General features: G+C 37.8%; 2 protein-coding genes across 2 annotated transcripts in view; both read right to left on the bottom strand.

The window, feature by feature from the left end:
• The window catches only part of PDCL2 (phosducin like 2), a 28874-nt gene extending 28067 nt beyond the window's left edge, over window positions 1-807 (bottom strand). Inside the window, exon 1 of the mRNA XM_045997379.1 lies at window positions 745-807. Within this exon, the coding sequence (XP_045853335.1) occupies window positions 745-807 (63 nt within the window). The remainder of the gene's footprint in view (window positions 1-744) is intronic.
• A 14773-nt stretch (window positions 808-15580) lies between these two features.
• Window positions 15581-23602, bottom strand: part of NMU (neuromedin U) — a 31604-nt gene continuing 23582 nt past the window's right edge. Inside the window, exons 8-10 of the mRNA XM_045997693.1 lie at window positions 20552-20605; window positions 19459-19498; window positions 15581-15731 (exon numbers count right to left, since the gene is read on the bottom strand). Of these exons, the coding sequence (XP_045853649.1) occupies window positions 19463-19498; window positions 20552-20605 (90 nt within the window). The 3' untranslated portion in view covers window positions 15581-15731; window positions 19459-19462. The remainder of the gene's footprint in view (window positions 15732-19458; window positions 19499-20551; window positions 20606-23602) is intronic.

Below are 23602 nucleotides of genomic sequence, written 5' to 3'. Positions count from 1 at the left end.
GCAGATTCCACAACCCCAACTGATGTGTTAATGATAAATGCTTATTAGGTATTTCGAGCCATAGCCACCTGGCTAAGCCACTCACAAACTTCTGACCTGCAGAAACTTTCAGATAATAAATATTTGTTCTATTAAGCTGCTAGATTTGGGGCTATTTCATCACACCATAATAGATAACTAATATGCTTATTCATGCAGGGGCTTTTGTCTTAGTTTCTTTTTTTTAAAAAAACTTCTAGAAATCTTTATTAAAAAATAATCAGAGATGTAAAAAAAAAATTCCTGTTCCCCTATTTACCACAGCAGTATTCATTAATAGCAAAACTTAGAAACTTTAGTATTCAGCAAAGAAATTAGAGATGCATTCAGCTTTTTACTACAACGAATATAGTTTCTATTTCTACAAGCTCCTTTCCATTCCTTTATCTATTCATTCTTTTTTTTTTGTATTTTAATCAAAGTATTTCATTTTTCTGTTCATTCATTCAAGATTTTAATTCCATTATAGTTACTATACAGTGCTACACTAATTCCAGGTATACAATACAGTGATTCAGCAATTCTATGTATTACTCACACTGCTCATCATGATGAGTATACTTTTTTTTAAAGATTTTATTTATTTGACAGGGGGTGAGAGAACAAACGTCAAGGGGAGAGGCAGAGGGAGAAGCAGGCTCCCCACTGAGCAGAGAGTCAGACGTGGGGCTCAATCCATGACCTGAGCCAAAGGCAGTCGCTTACCTGACAGAGCCACCCGGTGCCCCATGATAAGTCTACTCTTTTCCCATCACCGATTTCATCCATCTCCCCATTCACCTCCCCGTCAGTAACTACCAGTTTCTTCTCTAGAGTTAAAGTCTGGTTTTTGATTTGTCTTTTTTGTTTCTAACTTCCACATATCAGTGAAATAACATATTTGTCTTTCTTAGACTTATTTCACTTAGCATTATACTCTTCAGAGCCATTCGTGTTGTTCAAATGGCAAGATTTCATTCTTTTTTATGGCTAAATAATATTCCTGTGTGTGCACAAACGCGTGTGTGTGTGCACACGTGTGTGCGTGTGCGCATGCACACACATGTATCACATCTTTATCCATTCATCTGTTGAAGGATACTTGGGCTGTTCATTCTTTTTTTTTTTTTTTAAAGATTTTATTTATTTATTTGACAGAGAGAGATCACAAGTAGATAGGTAGGCAGAGAGAGAGAGAGAGGGAAGCAGGCTCCCTGCTGAGCAGAGAGCCCGATGTGGGCGGGACTTGATCCCGGACCCCGAGATCATGACCTGAGCCGAAGGCAGCGGCCCAACCCACTGAGCCACCCAGGCGCCCAGTTCATTCTTAATAGTTTCCTATATAAACTCATCTTTGTTGTAATCTCACTTTCTATTTCTTTGAACACTTCATGACAGAAATTTTGTATTGGGCAATACAATCCTTAGGAATCTAAATCTGTTATTTCTTGTCTTTGTTCAGCGTTTGTAGTAGTCTTGTGTGATTATTTTGAGATATTTCTTTTAAAATATGGGTGTTTTCTGGCTATACTGCAAATTTTCTTCAAAAAGGTTTTGCTTCATTGTTAACCAGGAGTACTGTTTCTCACTCACTGACCCTCTTATACCTCCCAAGAGGACTTTTGATAATGGAGAAAGCTTCTCCTGTAACCTCGATTGTTCCAGAGGTCAATGTGTTGCTTTGGTCTTCAGGCCTCAGGGAACCCTTCCTTGCTGCCTACACATCTTCAGTTTCTCTCCACTTCTCAGCTCTTTGCTGTTCCAGTCCTGAATCCTGCCTCTGCTGATCTGACCCTGGTGACCCCTTATCCTGGATGCTGGATATTCCCACCCACAACATAGTCTTACCTCCCACTCAGGGCTCAACCCTCAACCCTGTTTGGAGTGGAGCAGCTCCTAGAGACCTCTATGAGAGCAGCAAGACTACATACAAGTTTTGTGGGTTTTTTTTTTTAAATTCAATTAGCCAACATACCATACATCATTAATTTCAGATGTAGAGTTCAGTTAATCATCAGCTGCATATAACACCCAGTGCTCATCACATCACGCGCCCTTAATGCCCATCATCACCCAGTTTTCCCATCTTCCCACCCACCTCCCCTCCAACAACTCTTCGTTTACATACAAGTTGTTCTGCAGACTCTATTTGTTGTGGATTTTTTCGTGGATAGTGAGTGTTCCTCAAAGCTCACAGTTACTGATAACTCAAAAGCAGAACTTCCTTTTCCCTTTTGTGGCTTATCCATCCATTTATGTTCAACTGTATCTACATGTTTTAGACATATAAATAGCATATAGTTAGGGGTTTTTGTTTGTTTTTAATCCAATCTAAAAGTCTCTAACTAGAGCATAGAGTCCATTCACATTCTAGGTAAATACAGGTATACTAGGTTTAGATCTACCATTTTATTTTGTGCTTCTCTGTTGGTCCTTTCTGTTTTATATTTATAATACATCAACTCCATGTACCCCTTTTCCAACTTACATGTTACTGTCTTAGTTCAAGCTGCTGTAACAAATTACTATTGACTGTGGCTGGTAAACAACAGAAATTTATTTTTCACAGTTCTAAAGGCTGTAAATCAGAGATCAGGATGCTAGCACGGTTGGGTCCTGGTGAAAGCCCTCTTCTGAGGGGCAGATGGCTGCCTTCTCCTTGCAGCATTTCATGGCTGAAAGACAGCAAGCTAGCTCTCTGGCTTCTTCTTTTTGTGGGCAGTAATCCCATTCATGAGTAATTCCCACCCTCATGACCTGATTACCTTCCAAAGACTCCACCTCCAAATGCCATCACCCTGGGGATATTTCAACATGAATTCTAGGAGAGGGGCTGTAAGTTACCCGTCTGTAACTCATTCTATTTCCATACTTTTTTTCTTAACAATACATTATCATCATTAATATTGCTATTATAGGTAGCCATCATTTCCTTAGATTTACTCACATTATTTACCACCTTTTTCTTCCATTCCTTGTTCAATTTCAGACCATCCAGTGTGGAAATACTCTCACTCTCAACCTTGAGAATTCCCCTTAGTCAAGACTTGCTAGGGCATTATTCTCTCAAATACCTTCAGCATGTTTTTATTTTGCTCTCTTTATAAAAATAATTTTTCTTTGCTCAGCCATAAAATATGAGGAGATCTTGCCATTTGCAACAACATGGATAGACCTAGAGGCTATACTGCTAAGTGAAATAAGTCAGTCAGAGGGACAAATACCATATTATTTCATTTATGTGTGGAATTTAAGAAACAAAACAAATGAACAAATAAAAAAGAGACAAAAACAAAAAACAACCCAGACTCTTAAATACAGAGAACAAACCGGTGGTTGCCAGAGGGGTGAGAGGTGAGGGGATGGGTGAAATAGTTGAAGGGGATTAAGAGTACACTTATCTTGATGAACACTGAAAAAACGTACAGAACTGTTGAATCATATTGCACACCAGAAGCTAATATAACACTGCAGATTTATTACACTTCAATAAGAAACAATAAAATAGAATAGAGTCCAACAAATCTGGAAGCCTGAAAAATAATTTTTCTGAGTATAGTTTTTTTTTCTTCCTACACATTTTTAGATCCACTGTTAAAAAATCAGTTGTTGATCTCTTGTACTTTTGAAAAGATAATCTGTCTTTTCCTTGTTTGCCTGCATTTGACATTTTCTTTGTAGTTCTCTGCAGGGTTGCATGATGTATTTAGTTGTGTATGTAAGTCCCAAAGGCAGGCTGCCTCAAGATGGACCACTTTGGCACACTGGTTATTTTAAATTAAAGTTACTTAGACAGAGTTATGCAAGGACACTCAAGACTCTTCTGTCCCCCTGAAGGCAGGAAATAAATCTTCCATGTGAAAAGTACCCTCCCTGCAACAGGAGGTAAAGAGACATCCTTATCACCAAAGATGGGAAATTTAGAGCCCAGAAGCCTGTATTAATAACCCTTGTTCCTTTTTACTAATTTACTACCATAGCCCAAATTCTGTTTAGAATTCCTTACTAACTGAAGTTCCCAAAGTTTTCTTTGATTTGTCAATTCCTCACAGATTTACTGTCTCTATCTAGAAGTATAAAAACTATCTGCCTCCATCATTTCTTTAAATCTCAGTATCATTGGGGCATCGGGGTGGCTCAGTGGGTTAAAGCCTCTGCCTTCAGCTCAGGTCTTGGGATCGATCCCCACATCGGGCTCTCTGCTCAGAAGGGAGCCTGCTTCCCCCTCTCTCTCTGCCTGCCTGTCTACTTGTGATCTCTCTGTCAAATAAATAAATAAATCTTTTAAAAATAATCTCTGTATCATCATTGGGTCTCCATGTGCACATAATAAAACTTTGATTTTCTCTCTTGTTACTATATCTTATGTAAATTTAATTTAGTCCAGCTGGAAGATTTTGAGGATAAAGAATTTTTCCTTCCCTTCATGGACTTCTTTCATTTATCCTGTGTGGATTCACTGGGCTTTTAGAAATTGTAGAATGGTATCTTTTAAAAGTGCTGGAAATTTCACCTCTACAACTGAAATCCAACTTGAAATGCCAGACTTTTCCTTATTTATTAATTTTTGTATCTTTCCATATTTCCATACTGACCTGATAAACCTATCCACTGGTAGTTTTTATTCCTTTTATTGCACATTTTCATTTCAACACTTTTCATTTAGCTCTTTACCAAAAATTTTTACTATGGCAAATGTAAATAATATGAAATTTACTACCTTAACCATTTTTGAAAGGTACACTTTAATGGCATTAAGTATCTTCACCCTGTGGTACAATGATCACCATTATTCATCTCCAGAATGTTGCATCATCCCAAAATGAAATTCTGTACCTATTAAACAATAGCTCCCCATTCCCGAGCTGTACCCTACCCTTGGTAACCACGATTTTACTTTGTCTCTATGAATGTGACTGTCCTAGTTTACCTCATATGCATGGAATCATACAGTACTTGTCCTCTTGTGACTGTTGTATTTCCTTTGGCATGTTTTCAAAGATCACCCATGTGGAATCATGTATCAGAATCTCCTTCCCTTGTAAGTCTGAATAATATTCTATTTTAAGTACACCCCACAGTTTGTTTATCCATTCATTCACTGATGGACATTTGGGTTGTTTCCAATATCGATGTACAAGTATGTTTCAGGCGCTTTCAAATCTTTTAACTATATACCTAGGAGTGAAACTGCTGGATTAAATGATAATTCTACATGTAACTTTTTGGGAAACTACCCTAATGTTTTCCACAGCAGTTGCACTATGTTACATTCCCTCCAGCAAACCCACAAGATTTAAATTTCTCCACATCCTCATCAACACTTGTCATTTTCCATTTTGATAACTGTTATCCTGTAAGTGTGGTCTCTCATTGGGATTTTTATTTTTATGTTTTTAAAAGATTTATTTATTTTGTAGAGAACATGTGCACAAGCAGGAGGCGGAAAGAGAGAGAGAAACCCAGGCAGACTCTGCACTGAGCATGGAGCTTGATATGGGGTTTAATCTCATGACTCTGAGATCATGACTTAACCAAAACGAAGATTCGGTCGGATGCTTAACTTACTATGCCACCCAGGTGCCCCTATTTATTTTTATTTTTAAATTTCTTCTTCTTCTTTTTTTTTAACCATAAAAAAGTTCAAGCCCACCCAATGTGGGCTTGAAGTCACAACCCCGAGATCAAGTCACAGGTTCTACTGACTAAGCTAGCTAGGTGCCCCTGTGATTCTGACTTAAGAGTTCTCTAACAATTAATGATATTGAGCAGCTTTTTATGTGCTTATCAGCCATTTGTATCTCTTCTTTGAAGAGATACATATTTAAATTCTTTGCCCATTTTTATTTTTATTTTTTTAAATTTTTATTTTTTAAATTTCTTTTCAGTGTTCCAGAATTCATTGTTTATGCACCACCCCCACTGTTCCATGCAATACTTGCCCTCCATAATACTCACCACCAGGATCACCCAACCTCCCACCCCCCGCCCCTCTAAAACCCTCAGATTGTTGTTCAGAGTCCACAGTCTCTCTTGGTTCATCTCCTCCTCTAATTTCCCCCAACTCCCTTCTCCTCTCCAGCTCCCCATGTCCTCCGTGTTATTCCTTATGCTCCACAAATAAGCGAAACCATATGAAAACTCTCTCTGCTTGACTTATTTCACTCAGCATAATCTCTTCCTGTCCCATCCATGTTGATACAAAAGTTGGGTATTCATCCTTTCTGATGGAGGCATAATACTCCATAGTGTATATGGACCACATCTTCCTTATCCATTCGTCCACTGAAGGGCATCTTGGTTCTTTCCAGTTTGGCAACTGTGGCCATTGCTGCTATGAACACTGGGGTACAGATGGCCCTTCTTTTCACTACATCTGTATCTTCAGGGTAAATACTCAGTAGTGCAATTGCAGGGTCATAGGGAAGCTCTATTTTTTAATTTCTTAAGGAATCTCCACACTGTTTTCCAAAGTGGCTGCACCAACTTGCATTCCCACCAACAGTGGAAGAGGTTTCCCCTTTCTCCACATCTTCTCCAACACGTTATTTACTGTCTTGTTAATTTTGGCCAGTCTAACTGGTATAAGGTGGTATCTCAATGCGGTTTTGATTTGAATCTCCCTGATGGCTAATGGTGATGAACATTTTTTCATGTGCCTGTTAGCCATTTGTATGTCTTCATTGGAGAAGTGTCTGTTCATCTCTTCTGCCCATTTATGACATGATTATCTGTCTTGTGTGTGTTGAGTTTGAGGAGTTCTTTATAGATCCTGGATAACAGCTCTTTGTCTGTGTTGTCATTTGCGAATATCTTCTCCCATTCCGTGGGTTGCCTCTTTGTTTTGTTGACTGTTTCCTTTGCTGTGCAGAAGCTTTGCCCATTTTAAAAAATCTTTTTTGTTTTTGAATGAAGACAATGGTTTAAGAGCAGTTTTAGGTTTACAACAAAATTGAGAGGAAGGTACAGAGATTTCCCATATACCCTTGTACCCACATATGCATAGCCTTGCCCATTTACAATATCCTCCACCAGAGTGGTAACTTTGTTTAAAGCAAGTTCTTCATTTAAAGCTACAATACGGCGCACCTGGCTGGTTCAGTCAGTTAGGCATCTGCCCTTTGGCTAGGGCTGTGATCCCAGGGTCCTGAGATGAAGCCCCAAGTCAGGGTACCCGCTCAGCAGGAAGCCTGCTTGCTCCTCTATGTCTGTTGCTCCCCCTGCTTGTGCTCTCTCTCTAGCTCTCATTCTCTCAAACAAATAAAATCTTTAATAAATAAGTAATATGTTGATTGAACATTTTTTAAGAAGCCAAAATAAAACAGCAACAATTTTTTTTATTTTATTAAGACTTTATTTTTTTAAACAGTTTTGTGTTCATGGCAAAACTCAATGGAAGATACAGTGATTTCCCATATTCTTCTGCCCCACATATGCACAGCTGCTACCACTACCAACAGCCTCCACGGAATGACACATTTTTCACAAGTGGTGAACCTACATCGGCACATCATACTCACCCAAAGTCTACAGTATACATTGTGTTTCCCTCTGGGTGTACATTCTATGAGTTTGGGAAAATGCATGATGACACATATTCATCATTATGGTATCATACAGTCTATTTTCCCTACACTAAAAATCCTTCTGTGCTCTGCCTATTCATTTTTAAGTTGGGTTGTCTTTTTTATTGTTGGAGTTTTTTTAATTAACATATAATGTATTATTTGCTTCAGGGGTACAGGTCTATGAATCATCAGTATTACACAATTCACAGCCTTCACCATAGCACATACCCTCCCCAATATCCATAACCAAGCCACCCTATCCCTGCCCCCCCCCCCCACCTCCCAGCAACCCTCAGTTTATTTCCTGAGATTTAGAGTCTCTTATGGTTTGTCTCCCTTCCTGGTCCCATCTTGTTTCAATTTTTCCCTCCCTACCCTCCACACCCCCCTGTCCTCCTTCTCAGATTCCTCATATCAGAGAGATCCTACAACTGTCTTTCTCTGACTGACTGCTTTTGGTTAGCATAATACCCTCTAGTTCCATCCACATTGTTGCAAATGCCAGGACTTTGTTTTTTGATGGCTGCATAGTATTCCATTGTATATATATACCACCTCTTCTTATCCATTCATCTGTTGATGGACATCTAGGTTCTTTCCATAGTTTGGCTATTGTCCTTCCCCCCTTTTCAACCAGTTATCTTTTGAATGTCTCCATAGTTTTCCGAAGTGCTATATAGTTGGGATCAGAGAGTTTATGGTCTTCTCAGATAGGTTTCTTTTTTTTTTTTTTTTTTTTTTTTTTTTTTTTTTTAAAGATTTTATTTATTTTTTGACAGAGAGAGATCACAAGGAGGCAGAGAGGCAGGCAGAGAGAGAGAGGGAAGCAGGCTCCCCGCCGAGCAGAGAGCCCGACGCGGGGCTCGATCGCAGGACCCCGAGATCATGACCCGAGCCGAAGGCAGCGGCCCAACCCACTGAGCCACCCAGGGTTTCTTTCACTTAGTAATATGCATTTAAGGTTCCTCTATGTCTTTTCATGGTTTGATAACTCATTTCTTTTTAAGCACTAAATAATGTTCTATTTTCTGAATATACCACATTTGTTTTATCCATTCACCTACTAAAGGACATCTTGGTTGCTTCCAAGTTTTGACAATGATGAATAAAGCTGCTATTAACACCCAAGTGCAGGTTTTTGTGTGGATGTAACTTTTCAACTCTTTTGGGTAAATACCAAGGAATGTGATTGCTGGACTGAATGGTAAGAGTATGTATAATATTATAAGAAACTGTCTTCCAAGGGCTATATCTCTTCGCATTCCCACCAGCCATAAATGAGAGTCCTTGTTCCTCCACATCTTGGCCAGCATTTGATGTTGTCAGTGCTCCAGATTTTGGCCATTCTAAAAGGTGTGCAGTGGTTTCTTACTGTTTTTTTTTTTTTTTTTTTAAGATTTTATTTATTGGGTACCTGGGTGGCTCAGTGGGTTAAAGCCTCTGCCTTCAGCTCAGGTCATGATCCCAGGGTCCTGGGATGAAGCCCCACATCGGGCTCTCTGCTCCATGGACAGCCTGCTTCCTCCTCTCTCTCTGCCTGCCTCTCTGCCTACTTGTGATCTGTCTGCCAAATAAATAAATAAAATCTTTTTTAAAAAAAAGATTTTTATTTATTTGACATAGAGAAAGAGAGCACAAGTAGAGGGAGCAGTAGGCAGAGCGAAAGGGAGAAGCAGGCTCCTCACTGGGGAGGGGAGCCTGATGCAGGGCTCTATCCTGAAACCTCAGGATCATAACCTGAGCCAAAGACAGACTGAGTCAACCAGGTGTCCCTTTTCCTAAATATCTTATTCTTTCTGATGCAAATATATAGGGGATTGCTTTCTTAATTTTCTTTTGGATTATTCATTGTTAGTGTATAGGTTTATCTTAATCAAATTTTTTTAAAAATATTTTATTTATTTAACAGAAAGAAATCACAAGTAGGCAGAGAGGCAGGCAGAGAGAGAGGAGGAAGCAGGCTCCCCGCGGAGCAGAGAGCCCGATGTAGGGCTCGATCCCAGGACCCTGGGATCACGACCTGAGCTGAAGGCAGAGGCTTTAACCCACTGAGCCACCCAGGCGCCCCTTAATCAAATTTTTAAGCTCACTACTCCCTGCAGATAATTTCAGTCTAGCCTTTTACTTTTTTAAACTAAGAAACATAATTGTTTTATAACCTGCTTCTGATCATTCTAGCAAAATTTTTCTGTTCGTTCATGTTAATGGTGCCCTGTTTCCTTTATGTGCTTAGTTACTTTTGACTGATTTCTGTTTGAAGTCCTTGAGAACTTACCCGAGGGAATTCTCTGAGGCCTAAGATAAAGACATCTCCTACACAGAGGATTTTTTATTTCTTCCAGGAATTATAGGCAGTAAGTATATAACTAATATATACCAAATTCATAATTTGAGGCTTGCTAGACCACCCAGACAATACGCCTTAGGCTGTAATCTATGTGAGAGCTGCCGTGGGCCACAACTTCTTGGAGACAGGTATTATTTCTTTTCTTTTTCTCCCCTTTTTCTCCCCTTTCTCCCCAAGCATCAAGACAACCTTCTCTGAGTTCTCCTATACATGAGTTTATCTCTTGTTCCTATTCCTATTAGTTAGTCTTCCATCCTTTGGTGGTCCATACTCCTTTGGCTCCTTCTCACCCTGTGATTACATCCAGGATCAAAACACAGACTGCTAATGCCTTCATGGTAAAAGTGGCTTTGGAACTGTGGAAATCCATTTACATGGTTTTCCAATTTCCCTTCAATTTTTGTCTCCTAGTTTCTTACTATCATATCATCTCTTTGATGCTTTAAAGGAAATATGTTTTACATGATAGCCAGCATTTTTTACTTGTATGCACAGAAGAGTAGCTCATTATCATCAGAAAGTCCAGCACTACCTTTTTAAAAAACTCCTTCTGCACTTGACATCCTCTACTATCTTCTCTTTTCTCCTTCATAGTTAAACTTCTTGAAACAATTGTCTACATAAGCTGTAACCACTCCCATATCCCATTAACTCTTCAATCCTCTCCCAAGTATGCTCCTGCTTCTTTCAAAACTGCTCTACCGGGGCGCCTGGGTGGCTCAGTGGGTTGGGCCGCTGCCTTAGGCTGGGGTCATGGTCTCAGGGTCCTGGGATCGAGTCCCGCATCGGGCTCTCTGCTCGGCAGGGAGCCTGCTTCCCTCTCTCTCTGCCTGCCTCTCTGCCTGCCTGTGATCTCTCTCTCTCTTGCTGTCAAATAAATAAATAAAAATCTTAAAAAAAAAACAAACTGCTCTACCTAATGTCACCTACGAGTGCCATGTTGTTCATTTCAATGGACATTCACTGTATTTGATTTCTTAAGCAGAACAAAACACTTTGTCATTCCTTTCTTGTTAAAATGATCTTTCTTGATACACATGATACCACTTTTTTTTTTTTAAGATTTTATTTATTTGACAGATAGAGATCACAAGCAGGGAGAGAGGCAGGCAGAGAGAGAGAGGAGGAAGCAGGCTCCCCGCTGAGCAGAGAGCCCGATGTGGGGCTCGATCCCAGGACCCTGGGATCATGACCTGAGCGAAAGGCAGAGGCTTTAACCCACTGAGCCACCCAGGCGCCCCGGTACCACTTTCTTAGGGTTTTATTTATACCTTCTCTGCTCTTCCTTAACTGATCCAGGAGTTCAGTGCAATGGAATTTAACAGTAAAGGCTCCCTAGTCTATTCTTCCCTTCACTTTTAGAAATTATCTATGAAATTTTATCCGCTAGAAATAGGTACCACAATCTAGTTTGTTAAAACTATTATGGCTTTTATCATACCACAAATAGTTACATCTGTCTCCCTCTTATTCCCTCACAGTAAACTCTTTTAGAACAAGTCCAAAATTAAACAAACACTGAATTACTGACTGCTGAATAAATCAATGAATAAATGAACAAAGGCTAACAGGCCATTAACTTCACTCTCAATCATATGTGGCCTATTTCTTGAAGGGCAGGTATAAATACAGACAAATTTGCAACTTTTTACAGACTGGACAAAATGTACTTGCTAGGAATCTATTATTACCACAAAAGGACAATCCATTAAAAATTATATTAACTGGGGCACCTGGGTGGCTTGGGCTCAGGTCATGGTCTCAGGGTCCTGGGATCGAGCCCCACATCAGGCTCTCTGCTCAGCAGGGAGACTGCTTCCTCCTCTCTCTCTGCCTGCCTCTCTGACTACTTGTGATCTCTCTCTCTGTGTCAAGTAAATAAATAAAACCTTTAAAAAAAAAAGTCACTGGGGCGCCTGGGTGGCTCAGTGGGTTAAGCCGCTGCCTTCAGCTCAGGTCATGATCTCGGGGTCCTGGGATCAAGTCCCACATCAGGCTCTCTGCTCAGCAGGGAGCCTACTTCCCTCTCTCTCTGTGCCCGCCTCTCTATCTACTAGTGATCTCTCTGTGTTAAATAAATAAATAAAATCTTAAAAAAAATAATCACTTATGTTCAAAATATCCTAGTAAATTATGCAGTATATGCAAATAGAAAATAAATATGTAAAACAAGAAAAATCACAGTGGTTTTTAACTGCGGAGCAGGTGGGAAGAAGCTGTTTCTGAAGGTCAGAAAGTGGAATTTTTACCCTGGTAAAAGAAGAAACGAAGACACAGGCTTCCGACTAATAAGGAAGATTTACACAGAGGAGCCTCCTTCTGAGGAACACATGGGAGCCTACCAGAGTTTTCGCAATCAGGTAGGAGAAACTGAGAAACTCCAAGGACAGTTGGTCTCCCTCAAGACCATGCAGCTGCTGGGTTTCCGTTAAGATGTTGTTATAAGGCAGGGGAGCAGAGGACTTGCACTGCAACACCTTGAGGCTAAAGTTGCTGGTCTGGTTCTCAAGTCAGAAATAGTCCCGCAGTCGAGCTCCAAGGACTCGGGCGTGAAACACAACAACCCCCAACAACTCCGAATGCTTCCCCCCACTGACAAACCTATCTTGAGTGTTGAAAAATGGTGTTCTCCTGGAGTCAGTCCGGGCTTCCCTGAAACCTCGACTGAGACGCACGCAAACTTTAGCTCGTACCAGAACAAACGTTAGAACCCACCCGTTGTGGGCCGCCCCTCGCCCTGGTGTTCACTGGAGGCCCAGCCGGTGACTCCCCTGGGTGCCCACCTGCATGGTGTTCCCTTTCGCCCCTCGACGGCCGATGTCGTCCGGCCCCCGGCGACGAACTCCTGACTCGCACCGAAGTCTCCTTCCAGGTGGAGGCGAGCGGGGCCGCAAGCCTAGCGGTTTCCACCGCCCGAGGGCAGGGGGAGGGGAGAACAAGGGCTTCCTACGCACGCACGTGCGCTTGCGCAGCTCTGTTGCCAGGCAACGTGGAGGCGGGAGCTGGTGGGGGCTTAGCTGTGGGTACCGATGTGCCAGTTTGGGGGCATCTCTCCTAAGTGGTGTCTCACTTGTTCACAGTCTTGTGTCGGTGCTTGTACTCTTCCCACCCTTCCTTCCGCCACCACCAAATCAGCAAGTTGTTTCTGAGCCTCTGACACCCTTCAACCCCCGAGCACCGTCTTAAAATCTGGGGAGAGAAACGTCCAGCTTGTTAACCTGGAGCCTATAGCCTATATTTGGATGGCATTTAGGGGATCCCTAGTCTATAGCCCCCAGTTGTACATAATTTTGTTTTATGTGTATACTTTTGTTGGCTGGGGAAGGGGGGAGGATTTGGGGTTTAGAACCAGAGCTTTCATCAGACTCTCAAATGGTTCGCCGCCGCCATCTTAAAAACCCACTGCCTTAGAAGACAGAAGCTCTGGCTTTAGGTAGGAAACCTAGACAGTCGGGTTCCTTGGTGGTTGGGTTAAGGAAAGGATGTTTACTGGGAGCTGCCAGGAATGTGAGGAAAACATTTGATATTATCACCAAATGAGGTCATATACAGGGATATACTGTATATGATTTAGCAAAGAATCAAAAAATGTTTTTAGTGACACCATTTTAAACTTGGGTTCAGTATTAGACCTCTTCATGTGCAGTGCCCAGTTAATATGTAATATAAATCCTGTACTTCTGGTAGCATATATATTTTGTTGTGTTTGTATATTAAATATTAATTTGTTAAATATAAAATATTTTAAAACATCCCACAATTTTTGTAACCATGTTTTGGTATTTTTTGCTTTCTTTTTTCTTTCTTCTTCTTCTATTTTTTTTTTTTTTTTAATATCCTGGATCCCTGAAAAATGTAAACGTCCTAAGTCTCTCTGTATTTCTAAGAGGCTCTGGGAACTACTGCTTAAATTAATATTTGACTCCTTTTTATTTTGACAATCCAAAATCCAAGCTAGTTGAATTACTACTGTGTGTACACTAGCTAATGTTGCCCTATATATTTGTAGCTATAGAGCAGGAGACCTTGATCCTCTCAAGTCCCCATCTTTCAAAGCAATTCATTTTTAAATTTTTTTTTGTATCCTTCTTCCTTCTTTCCTTGCATTTTTTGCACAGGTTGACAAGAAATGAAATTCAGGGACTTTGTTAGTAAAAGTCATAATTTAAGCTGTAATTATTGGTCAGCATTAGTAAGATAAAGCTTTGTGAGGTCTTCTACCCTGAAGATTTTAAGACAATCCTATCTACTCTAGAGCCAACCTCCCCTAATCAGGCAGCCTGCTTGGTGGTAGAGGAGGTTATCCAAGACCGGGGTCAGAAGGGAAAAATCCAGGGGAACCTGAAGGAAGATAATCTCAGCATCCATCTGGGGTTAGTTCTGTATCCAATAAACACTGATTTGATATAAAAAGTTTTCCAAGTGTGTTCATGATCCTCTGCTAGCGAGATTTTCTTTCTGGTAATGGACAAGACTGGTTGTCTTTCCGATGTTGCAGGGCGAAATGACTAATTTTAAGATAAATTGAACACTACCAGTTGGTAGAAAAAGCTAACTGTCTGATATGTTTGTAGCACTCAGACATCTCTTTTGTAATAGATAAATCAGAACTTCCTTATCAGACTATTTGGTTGGATCATGGCCAAATTCTCCAACTAGTGTAGTTTCAGTTGGCAATCACATTCTAAGATAGTTAGCTACTGGACACTGAGGGATTTATGAGAGCTGATTTTGTCACTAATGAAATCCAAACAGGATGAACTAAAATAGTTCATTAAAACTCAACTCTCTTCTGAGTGTCTTTAACAAAAATAACAAAAGAACATGTGTGTCAGTGCAGTTGACCCTGAACCACAGAGGAGTTGGGAGGACCCCCTGCACAAAATCCCCCAAACTTAACTGCTAATAGCTTACTGTTGACCAGACCCTTACTAATAACATAGTCGATGAACACAATTTTTTTTGTTATATGTATTACATGCTGTATTTTTACAATAAAGTAAGCTAGAGAGAAGAAAATGTTATCAACAAAATAGTAATAGGAAATAGCGGTGCCTGGGTGGCTTAGTCAGTTGAGTGTTTCTTCGACTCTTGGTTCCTGCTCAGGTTATGATCTCAGGGTTGTGGGATCAAGCCCCAAGTTATGCTCCCAGCTAAGTAGGGAGTCTGCTTGGGATATTATCTCTCCCTCCCGCAACCCCTCCCCCTGCTTGTGCATGCACACTCTCTCTACTCCTAAATAAAATCTTTTTTAAAATGTATTGTGTTTTTTTTCTGAAGTCCATATATAATTGGATCTTGCAGTTCAAACCCATGTTGTTCAAGGGTCAACTGTATTGTCAAAAACTGCAGGGATTTAAGGAACATCATTATTTAGAAATTTATTACATAAGAAAAACTATTTTGGGGCATCTAGGTGGCTCAGTGGGTTAAGCCTCTGCCTTCGGCTCAGGTCATGATCTCAGGTTCCTGGGATCCAGCCCTGCATCGGGTTTTCTGCTCAGCTGGGAGCCTGCTTTCCCCTCTCTCTGCCTGCCTGCTTGTGATCTCTCACTTTCTCTCTGTCAAACAAATAAATAAAATCTAAAAAAAAAAAAAAGATTTAAAACAAAAACTATTTTAGGATGCTTTTAAAATTGTCAACAAGTTAATACTCACAACCAACTTTTATTGAGAATGTTTACAACACAGGGATTCTCACACATAGTAAGTTTAGCAAGCATTTTTTTCTGAGAAGAAAACAAAATGTCAACATTTTGCATTCCCTGGTACTGCTTCTGCGAAAAATAGTTGGTATCCTGTATAAAAAGAAAAATTAAATTTAAAGTCGAGTATAAGAATGTGAAGGTGTATATATGTAAAGTTAGCATATAGACATTTCTATAAATATTTCTTCAGGTCTGATAAAATTGACATAAAAGATATCTCATCTATTCTTCAGTCAGTATATTTTTAGCTATTAATCTCTCTCTGATAGACTACTTATATGTCTGTATTTTCCAAAATTTTACAGTATTTATATATATACATATATATAACTATATGAAAGTGGTTTTCTAAAGTTCATTGATGCCAATAAGATTTATGAATAAAATATTTCAAAAGTTACAGTTATTCCTCATGTATTTATTTCCTTTGGTTTTGCAATTAAATCACTCTATTTTATGTCTAACCATTTTCTAAGTAGATAAACGTCTCCAGGACAGAGTAATACCTCAGACAATCAGATGAGAAAAACAAAGAAAAAATGATTATTGAACTATTTTGCTATTAACAAAATAAAATTAAATCTTAAGTGAGTTAGTCCGTGTAAGCCCTAATCTTGAAAACAATCCAATTCAAGCTATTTTCCTCAGAAGTTTTTCCTAAATTAACCAAATCACCGATTAAATTCTATTTCATATTTGTGAGCACTCTACCACTTGGTTTGGTGTTACAAGCACAGACATTTTTTCCATTTAGTATTAAACTTTTTTATGTGTATTTTGTAAATGTCGCTACATTTGTAATATTATAAAAGATAGCCTCTTTTCCATTATCCTTTTGTTCCATTTTCCTTAAAAAAAGGGAAAAAAGAATATATTTGCTCATGTTTCTGATGTGAACAGCTCTTTGCTGAAACAGAAATTAATGCCAAATATAGTCTGAAAATTTAAGTTCCTAATTAGGTTCTAGGAGCACACTAAATTTTTTCTCCACTTTTTCAGTGTATTTGTCTCTTTTATTTCTTATCTACCCGAATTGGCCAATGTATAAGAACCACATTAAATAAAAGGTGACGGAGTACCCTTGCTTTGCTCCTGACATTAACAGAAATTCTCCGAAGTGTTTTACTGTCAAAACCGTTACAGGATATGTACATTCCCTATAAGCCCAGGATGGTTTGGGGTTCTGTAATCTGCCTAGGAATACAATATTATCAGATTCAAAATGGTTAATATAATTTTAAGAAATATTATTAACTTTGGAGTAGTCTCAAAAATCTTGACTTTTGGATTCTAGTCTATTTACTTTTTATCCTTTTAGAATCAGTATTTATTACCCATTATTAAGAATAAATTATATTGGGGCTCCTGGGTGGCTCAGTGGGTTGAGCCTCTGCTTTTAGTTCGGGTCATGATCCCAGGGTCCTCAGATCGAGCCCCGCATTGGGCTCTCTGCTCAGCGAGAAGCCTGCTTCCCCCTCTCTCTCTGCCTGCCTCTCTGCCTACTTGTGATCTCTGACTGTCAAATAAATAAATAAAAATGAAAAAAAAAAAACACGTTACTGATGGGCACCTGGGTGGATCAGGAAGTTAAAGACTCTGCCTTCAGCTCTGGTCATGATCCCAGGGTCCTGGGATCCAGCCCCACATCGGGTTCTGTGCTCAGCAGGGAGCCTTCTTCCCCCCTCTCTCTCTGCCTGCCTCTCTACCTACTTGTGATCTCTGGCAAATAAATAAATAAAATCTTTAAAAACAAACAAACAAAAAAACTGTTACTGATTTTGAGACCATTACATAAATAATGTTAATAAAGATTCATCTCTTTTTATAAGATATTCTCTTAAAACATCAGACATTGATGTGGAATTTTGAAATGATTAAATAATTTTTCTTCTAATGGTGAAAATATTTTAATAGACCTCCTAATGTTGAACCATCCTGAGTTGTTGAAACAAACTTTACTTTTATGGAGTTACATAATTTTAAAAATTTAAAAAATACGGCCGGGGGCGCCTGGGTGGCTCAGTGGGTTAAAGCCTCTGCCTTCAGCTCAGGTCATGATCCCAGGGTCCTGGGATTGAGCCCTGCATCTGGCTCTCTGCTCAGCAGGGAGCCTGCTTCCCCCTCTCTCTCTCTGCCTGCCTTTCTGCCTACTTGTAATCTCTGTCTGTTAAATAAAATAAAATCTTTAAAAAAAAATACGGCCGAATACAACTTACTAATATTTCTTTAACATTTTTACGTTGATATTTATAAATAGGATTGAGTTCCAGTTTTCCTTTCTTGATATTACTTTTATAAGATTTTGATATTAGTATTTTCTGGCTTCATAAAAAATATTTTGAGATTTTCTTCCATGTCTGAGCTGTAAAAATTCAAAATCTATTGGTCTAGTACTTTGGAGGGGGAAGTTTTTAGATAATGTTTTCAACTTTTTTTTCCATGCCCATTCAGAGGTATTCTTTTTTTCTTTCTTCTAACATCAATTTTGGTAGTACTTACTTTATTAGACAATCCTCCATTTTATTCAGGTTTTCAAACTGATAGTTACAGAGATTTGTAAAGTACTGTTTTGTGATTTCTGTTTCTTCTGTATCTGTTTCAATTTCCTTACTTTCATTTGTATATTTGTACATTTATGGTTTCTCTTTTTTTTTCTTGATTAGGGTAGGCTAATTAGGTTATTTTATTTTATTTTATTTTTTGCAAATAATTAGATTTTGCTTTACCAATTTTTCTATTTAACTATTTTGTATTTTTTTATTTCATTTTTCATTTTATAATTTTCTTCCTTTTGCTGTCTTGAGGTTCACCCTTTTTTTTTTTAATTTTTTGAACTAAAACCTTAATTCACTCATTCTTTCTTGCTTGATAGCATTTAAAGCATTGAATTTTTCACTGAATATGCCTTTGGCAGAGTCCCATTAAGTTTTAACATGCAGTGTTTTTATTATCTCTTTGTTTTCTGGATACATTATTATACATCTGGATACAAAATTATACATTTTGGTATTATCTTCGCTAGTTAGAAATAGTTCATTTTGATATTTGGTTCTATGAGAAAATACTAAGAATTTTAACATTCTTAAGCTAACTATGTATTTAAGGGTTGAGATAGTGATATGAAAAAATATATGCAAAAGTATGTTAAGTACAGAATCTACATTTAAGATTACATGAGGTTAAAAGGATATACTTTTATTTGTGTGGTATTAATTTATCAATCTGAATTTGGGTCTAATTTCAAAATTCACAACCTGTAAGATATTAGGATTAACATGTTTATTAAATATGTAGGACCACATATATCTTCTCTATCTCCATCCCTGATGTGGAAATTCTGTGAGTTCCGAGGTAGAAGTCATGTTCTCATGTCTTTCCACATTTTCTTAGTTCTCTAGAAGTGGTAAATCACAGCTTTTCTAAAGAATCTTTGAATACAGGTCACTTGGAAGACAGAAATGCATTCAGTCTGTAAGTTCTGGCCCATTATTGTGGACACTGATTACTACAATAAGAACACAATCCTTGACATCTTACCTGCACCATAAATGATGATAAGGTCAATGTCTACAAAACCCAACAGGACTACTGTGACATAATCCAAGGAACACACAACATGGGCAAAGCAAATCTGGTCCTAAAATACTGACATTTTCCATCATATAAAGCCCCCACTGCCCCTATAACAATAGTATGTATATAGAATATTAATGTACCCATGCAGTCAAGTAATAGAAATATACTGAGCATGGTTTAATTTGTGAACATCTGAAAGTGACAGAAATTTTCAAACTGCGTTGAATTGGAAAATACATACCATTTTAAATGTAACCCTCTGATCTTCTTCCATTGCGTGGCTAGAAAAGAATAAATAATAAAATAAAATAAAATAAATCAGTGTAACTAAGGAGTGAAGTTAACTTTCATACAAAGCAACCTAATGATTTCTATGGGAATTATTATATCTTCTTTTATCTAGTTTTGCTCTTCCTTCCATCCATTCTCCAAACTGTTGTTAAAATTAATTTCCAAAACACCAATCTTACTGCATGGCCCTTCCTAGTCCAACCTAAAGTTGAAATTCCTTAGTTAACTATTTCACTGGCTAATTCCTGTTGATTCTTCAAATTCAGATCTTAAAGCCTTCTCTGTACCTCCTCTACTCTCCGGCCTGGGTTAAGCACCTTTCTTCCAGAAACCAAGCACCTGGACTGAAGGTGCGTTTAACAAACTATTTTGTATTTGTTTATCAGTTTCCCATATTAGGCTGTAAACTCTTACAGCATAAGAATGGAATCCTATCTGTATGTTTCTAATCTTTGCAACATTGCCCAGCACTCAGTAGAAATTTTTTTAAAAATTGCTAAATGAATGAATAAAAAAATCTCTGATAATGTAGTAAGGATACAAACATTTTAGAAAGTGAAGCTGCTTAGAAAGAAACATTTTGTACACAATTTAGACAAGTAAAATATTAAATGCAATTACAAAGTTTTGCCTACTTATAGCCTCTAGTATAGTTGATTCTTTCACTTTTAAAAACTTATAAAAATAGTCATAACTCTTCTAGTCTCCTGAATCAAATATTTGGTAAATGATTCCTTGGAACTTAAGGAATAATGCATCTTTAAGACACTCACCTACTGCACATGAAATTTGATAGAACTAAACTGTTTAATATCTGAATGTCACTTGGGGTATTTACAAACATGAGCGGATTAGAGAAAAGATCAGAGCTACCATAATATTAAAACAATATGGTGGGGGAAGAAGTGAATCTCCGACTAGAACACCTGATAGCAAATATCTATAAACAAACTTAAAAACTTAATGTAAATAAGTGCATAGTCAGGGTATTTTTTTCAATTTAAATGTTGAGTGATTTTTTTAGAAAAATGGTATTTACATACCCTGAACAAAAACTGTCTTCGAACTTGGCTTGCAATAGGACCTTGGAATTCTTCCTGGAAGAGAAAAGGAGGGCATTACAAATCAACTAACAGTAAAAATAAGTGCAAATTCTTAGTGAATTCTTAGTGAAGCTCCAAGTTATTTTCAACTACCATAATTAAACGAGGAAGGAATCAAGGACTTGAGTATATAATTCCTATCAATAAGTAATCTTTGAATGTATACTTGAGGAACTTTCACTTAGCAATATCACCAGAATGTTGTATTTTAAAATAATTTACTAGGGGTAGCTGGCTGACTCAGTCGGTAGAGCAGGCAACTCTTGATCTCAGGGTCATGAGTTCGAACACCATGTTGGGTATAGAGCTCACTTAAAAAATTTTTTAAATAAAATAATAAAATAATTTCCTTATCAACATAACAGCTTCTAGGAAGTTTGTCAGTTGTATGTGTATTCATCAGTTAGTAGAACGAGAGATGAAAGTTCATAGATAATTAACTATATTTAAAACCACCTCTCAGCATTTTGTTAAAATGAAATAGTTTCCTTAAAATACATATTGTATGTGCTAACACATGATCAGGGAAAAATGTTAAATAGAATTGTGTCAGACCTAAAATACACTATGTTCCTATAGGAATTGAAATTGAAATTGAAATTGAAGGACAACTTTGGTAAACGATATTTGTTTAAGGAGACTTGAGTAGATTTTCCCAGTATAATCATATTCACAGAAATGATAAGAAAAAAAAAATAAGTAAGAATACACCAATTTTTTGTAATGGGTGTTATTTTGAAGTTGCTTCTTTTCTTAAAACATTTCATTTTAAACAATGGAAGAGATTTAACGTTTTATGGTTTCCATAGAAAGGGTTCTCATAGCTTCCTATTTCAACAACTACTTTTTATAGCAGTATCAGGATGGCAATCACTATGAAATATGTCATCAAGTCCTTCTGAAATTATTCTATAAGTATAATCAAATTTTAAATTCTAAGAAATGGCTCTGACATATATTAAAATTCTGAAATCCCATATTAATTGGGGTGCCTGGTTGGCTCAGTCAGAAGAGCTTGTGACTTGATCTCAGGGTTATGAGTTTGAGCCCCACATTGGGTGTAGAAATTATGTAAATAAATAAAAAACTTGAAAAAAACCTTTGAAATCCTTGTTTACAAGAAATGTATTTTAAATTCTCAATATTTTTTACCTAATTCTCATCCTGACTACAAACTCCCCCAAATTACTTAATATTTTAAAATGCACACATAGAAAGTATATATTTATATGCTTGTATAAGAAAAGTTACATATGTTACATTAAACTGGAAAAACAAGACAAGGAAAATGTAACTTAAATAGTGCCAAATTTTAAAACTTGCAAGCCCAAACATACAGGTCTGTTTAGTCTTATTGGAGAAAGAATTTAGGAAGTAGAGATAAAAAAAAATGTCGGGACGGAAGTGAGGATGTCTAGCAAAGAACATTTAAGAAAAGTGTTTGAATGCCCCAAATCTGAAAACTCATTTTCCTTAGGAACACAAAACATTTCACTATCGAAAATCTGTTTTAAGATTAGGAGACTTAGCTAACACTCTACTGTAATTTTTTTTTTATTCATGTCTTACATTCTTTTCTTTCATTGGTTCCTATGAAATTTGACTTGTTGCAAGATACTTTAAGGAGTTATTTTTCCAACAGGATATACTGCTAAGTCAGAGGTTACATTTTCAGCTAGTTTTCTGGAAATACAATCTTGCTCAAGGTGGAACATTCAGACAAAGTACCAGATGGTCACAATACTGAGTGTTTAGAACTGGTAAATAATGACAGCGAAGTGATATAATAAACTAGTCATTTGTTGGTGTGTTTTAAGAAACCACATCTTTAAATTGAAATCTTACACTATTCATCAGTCAAGCAAAGTCTTCAGAAAGTAAAAGTTAATTCAAAAAAGTGTATATTATTTCTAGGAAGTTTGTTGACAACGAATTTGATTTTTTTTTTCTAAAGAGGCTATTACAGTTCCTCTTACATTTCTTATTCAAGTTGGCAGCAGATATTGTCTTCCCTGGAGGAAGCTTAGTTTAAGAAAGTGAAGAACTGGGGCGCCTGGGTGGCTCAGTTGGTTGGGCGACTGCCTTCAGCTCAGGTCATGATCCCAGAGTCCTGGGATCGAGTCCCACATCGGGCTCTCTGCTCCTTGGAGAGTCTGCTTCTCCCTCTGACTTTCTCCCCTCTCATGCTCTCTCTCTCTCAAATAAATAAATAAAAATCTTAAAAAAAAAAAAAAAGAAAGTGAAGAATTTAGGAAGGAAATAGGTGACCATGAAAATAAATTTTGATGAATTTATTTGCCTAGACTGTATGCATTTTTAAAGGTATTTGAAGACCGTTTGTTGGTAGTATTTAAAGAATAAAATTAACATGGTACTTAAGTTAAGGGAAAAATCTAACAATAAAGTAATAGAAGTATGTGGGGACACCTGTCTGGCTAAGTCAGTGGAGAGTGCAACTATTGATTAAGGGTTGTAAGTTCAAGCCCCATGTTGGGTGTAGAGATCACTTAAAATCATTTAAAGAAATAATAGAAGAATCCAAGATTAGACAATAAAGACAGCATAGTGAAAAAAATATTTGCTAGACAGGAAGTCAGAAAACTCTGCTGTAATCGCTAATCTCACTTACTAGCATGATCTTGGGAAACACTTTATTCTGAGTCGTTTCCCTTTTAGTAAACTGGGGATAACAATACTTGCTTAAGTACTAACAGAACTGCCAAAAGAATAAACTGAGATAACGTAAGACTTAAAACTAAAATGCGTTACAACAATGTAAGGCATTACTTAAAAGTAATACCTAGAAACTGTCATCAATGAAAGAATTAAAAATTCTTTTAAAATGACAATAAAGGGGTGCCTGGGTGGCTCAGTGGGTTAAGCCTCTGCCTTCGGCTCAGGTCATGATCTCAGGGACCTGGGATCGAGCCCCAGATTGGGCTCTCTGCTCGGCAGGGAGCCTGCTTCTCTCTGCCTGCCTCTCTGCCTACT

The sequence above is a fragment of the Meles meles genome, chromosome 2 (genome assembly GCF_922984935.1).
Source record: "Meles meles chromosome 2, mMelMel3.1 paternal haplotype, whole genome shotgun sequence".
Taxonomy (NCBI): Eukaryota; Metazoa; Chordata; class Mammalia; order Carnivora; family Mustelidae; genus Meles; species Meles meles.
Note: the sequence above shows the minus strand (reverse complement) of the source record. Positions and strands in the feature narration are given on the sequence as shown.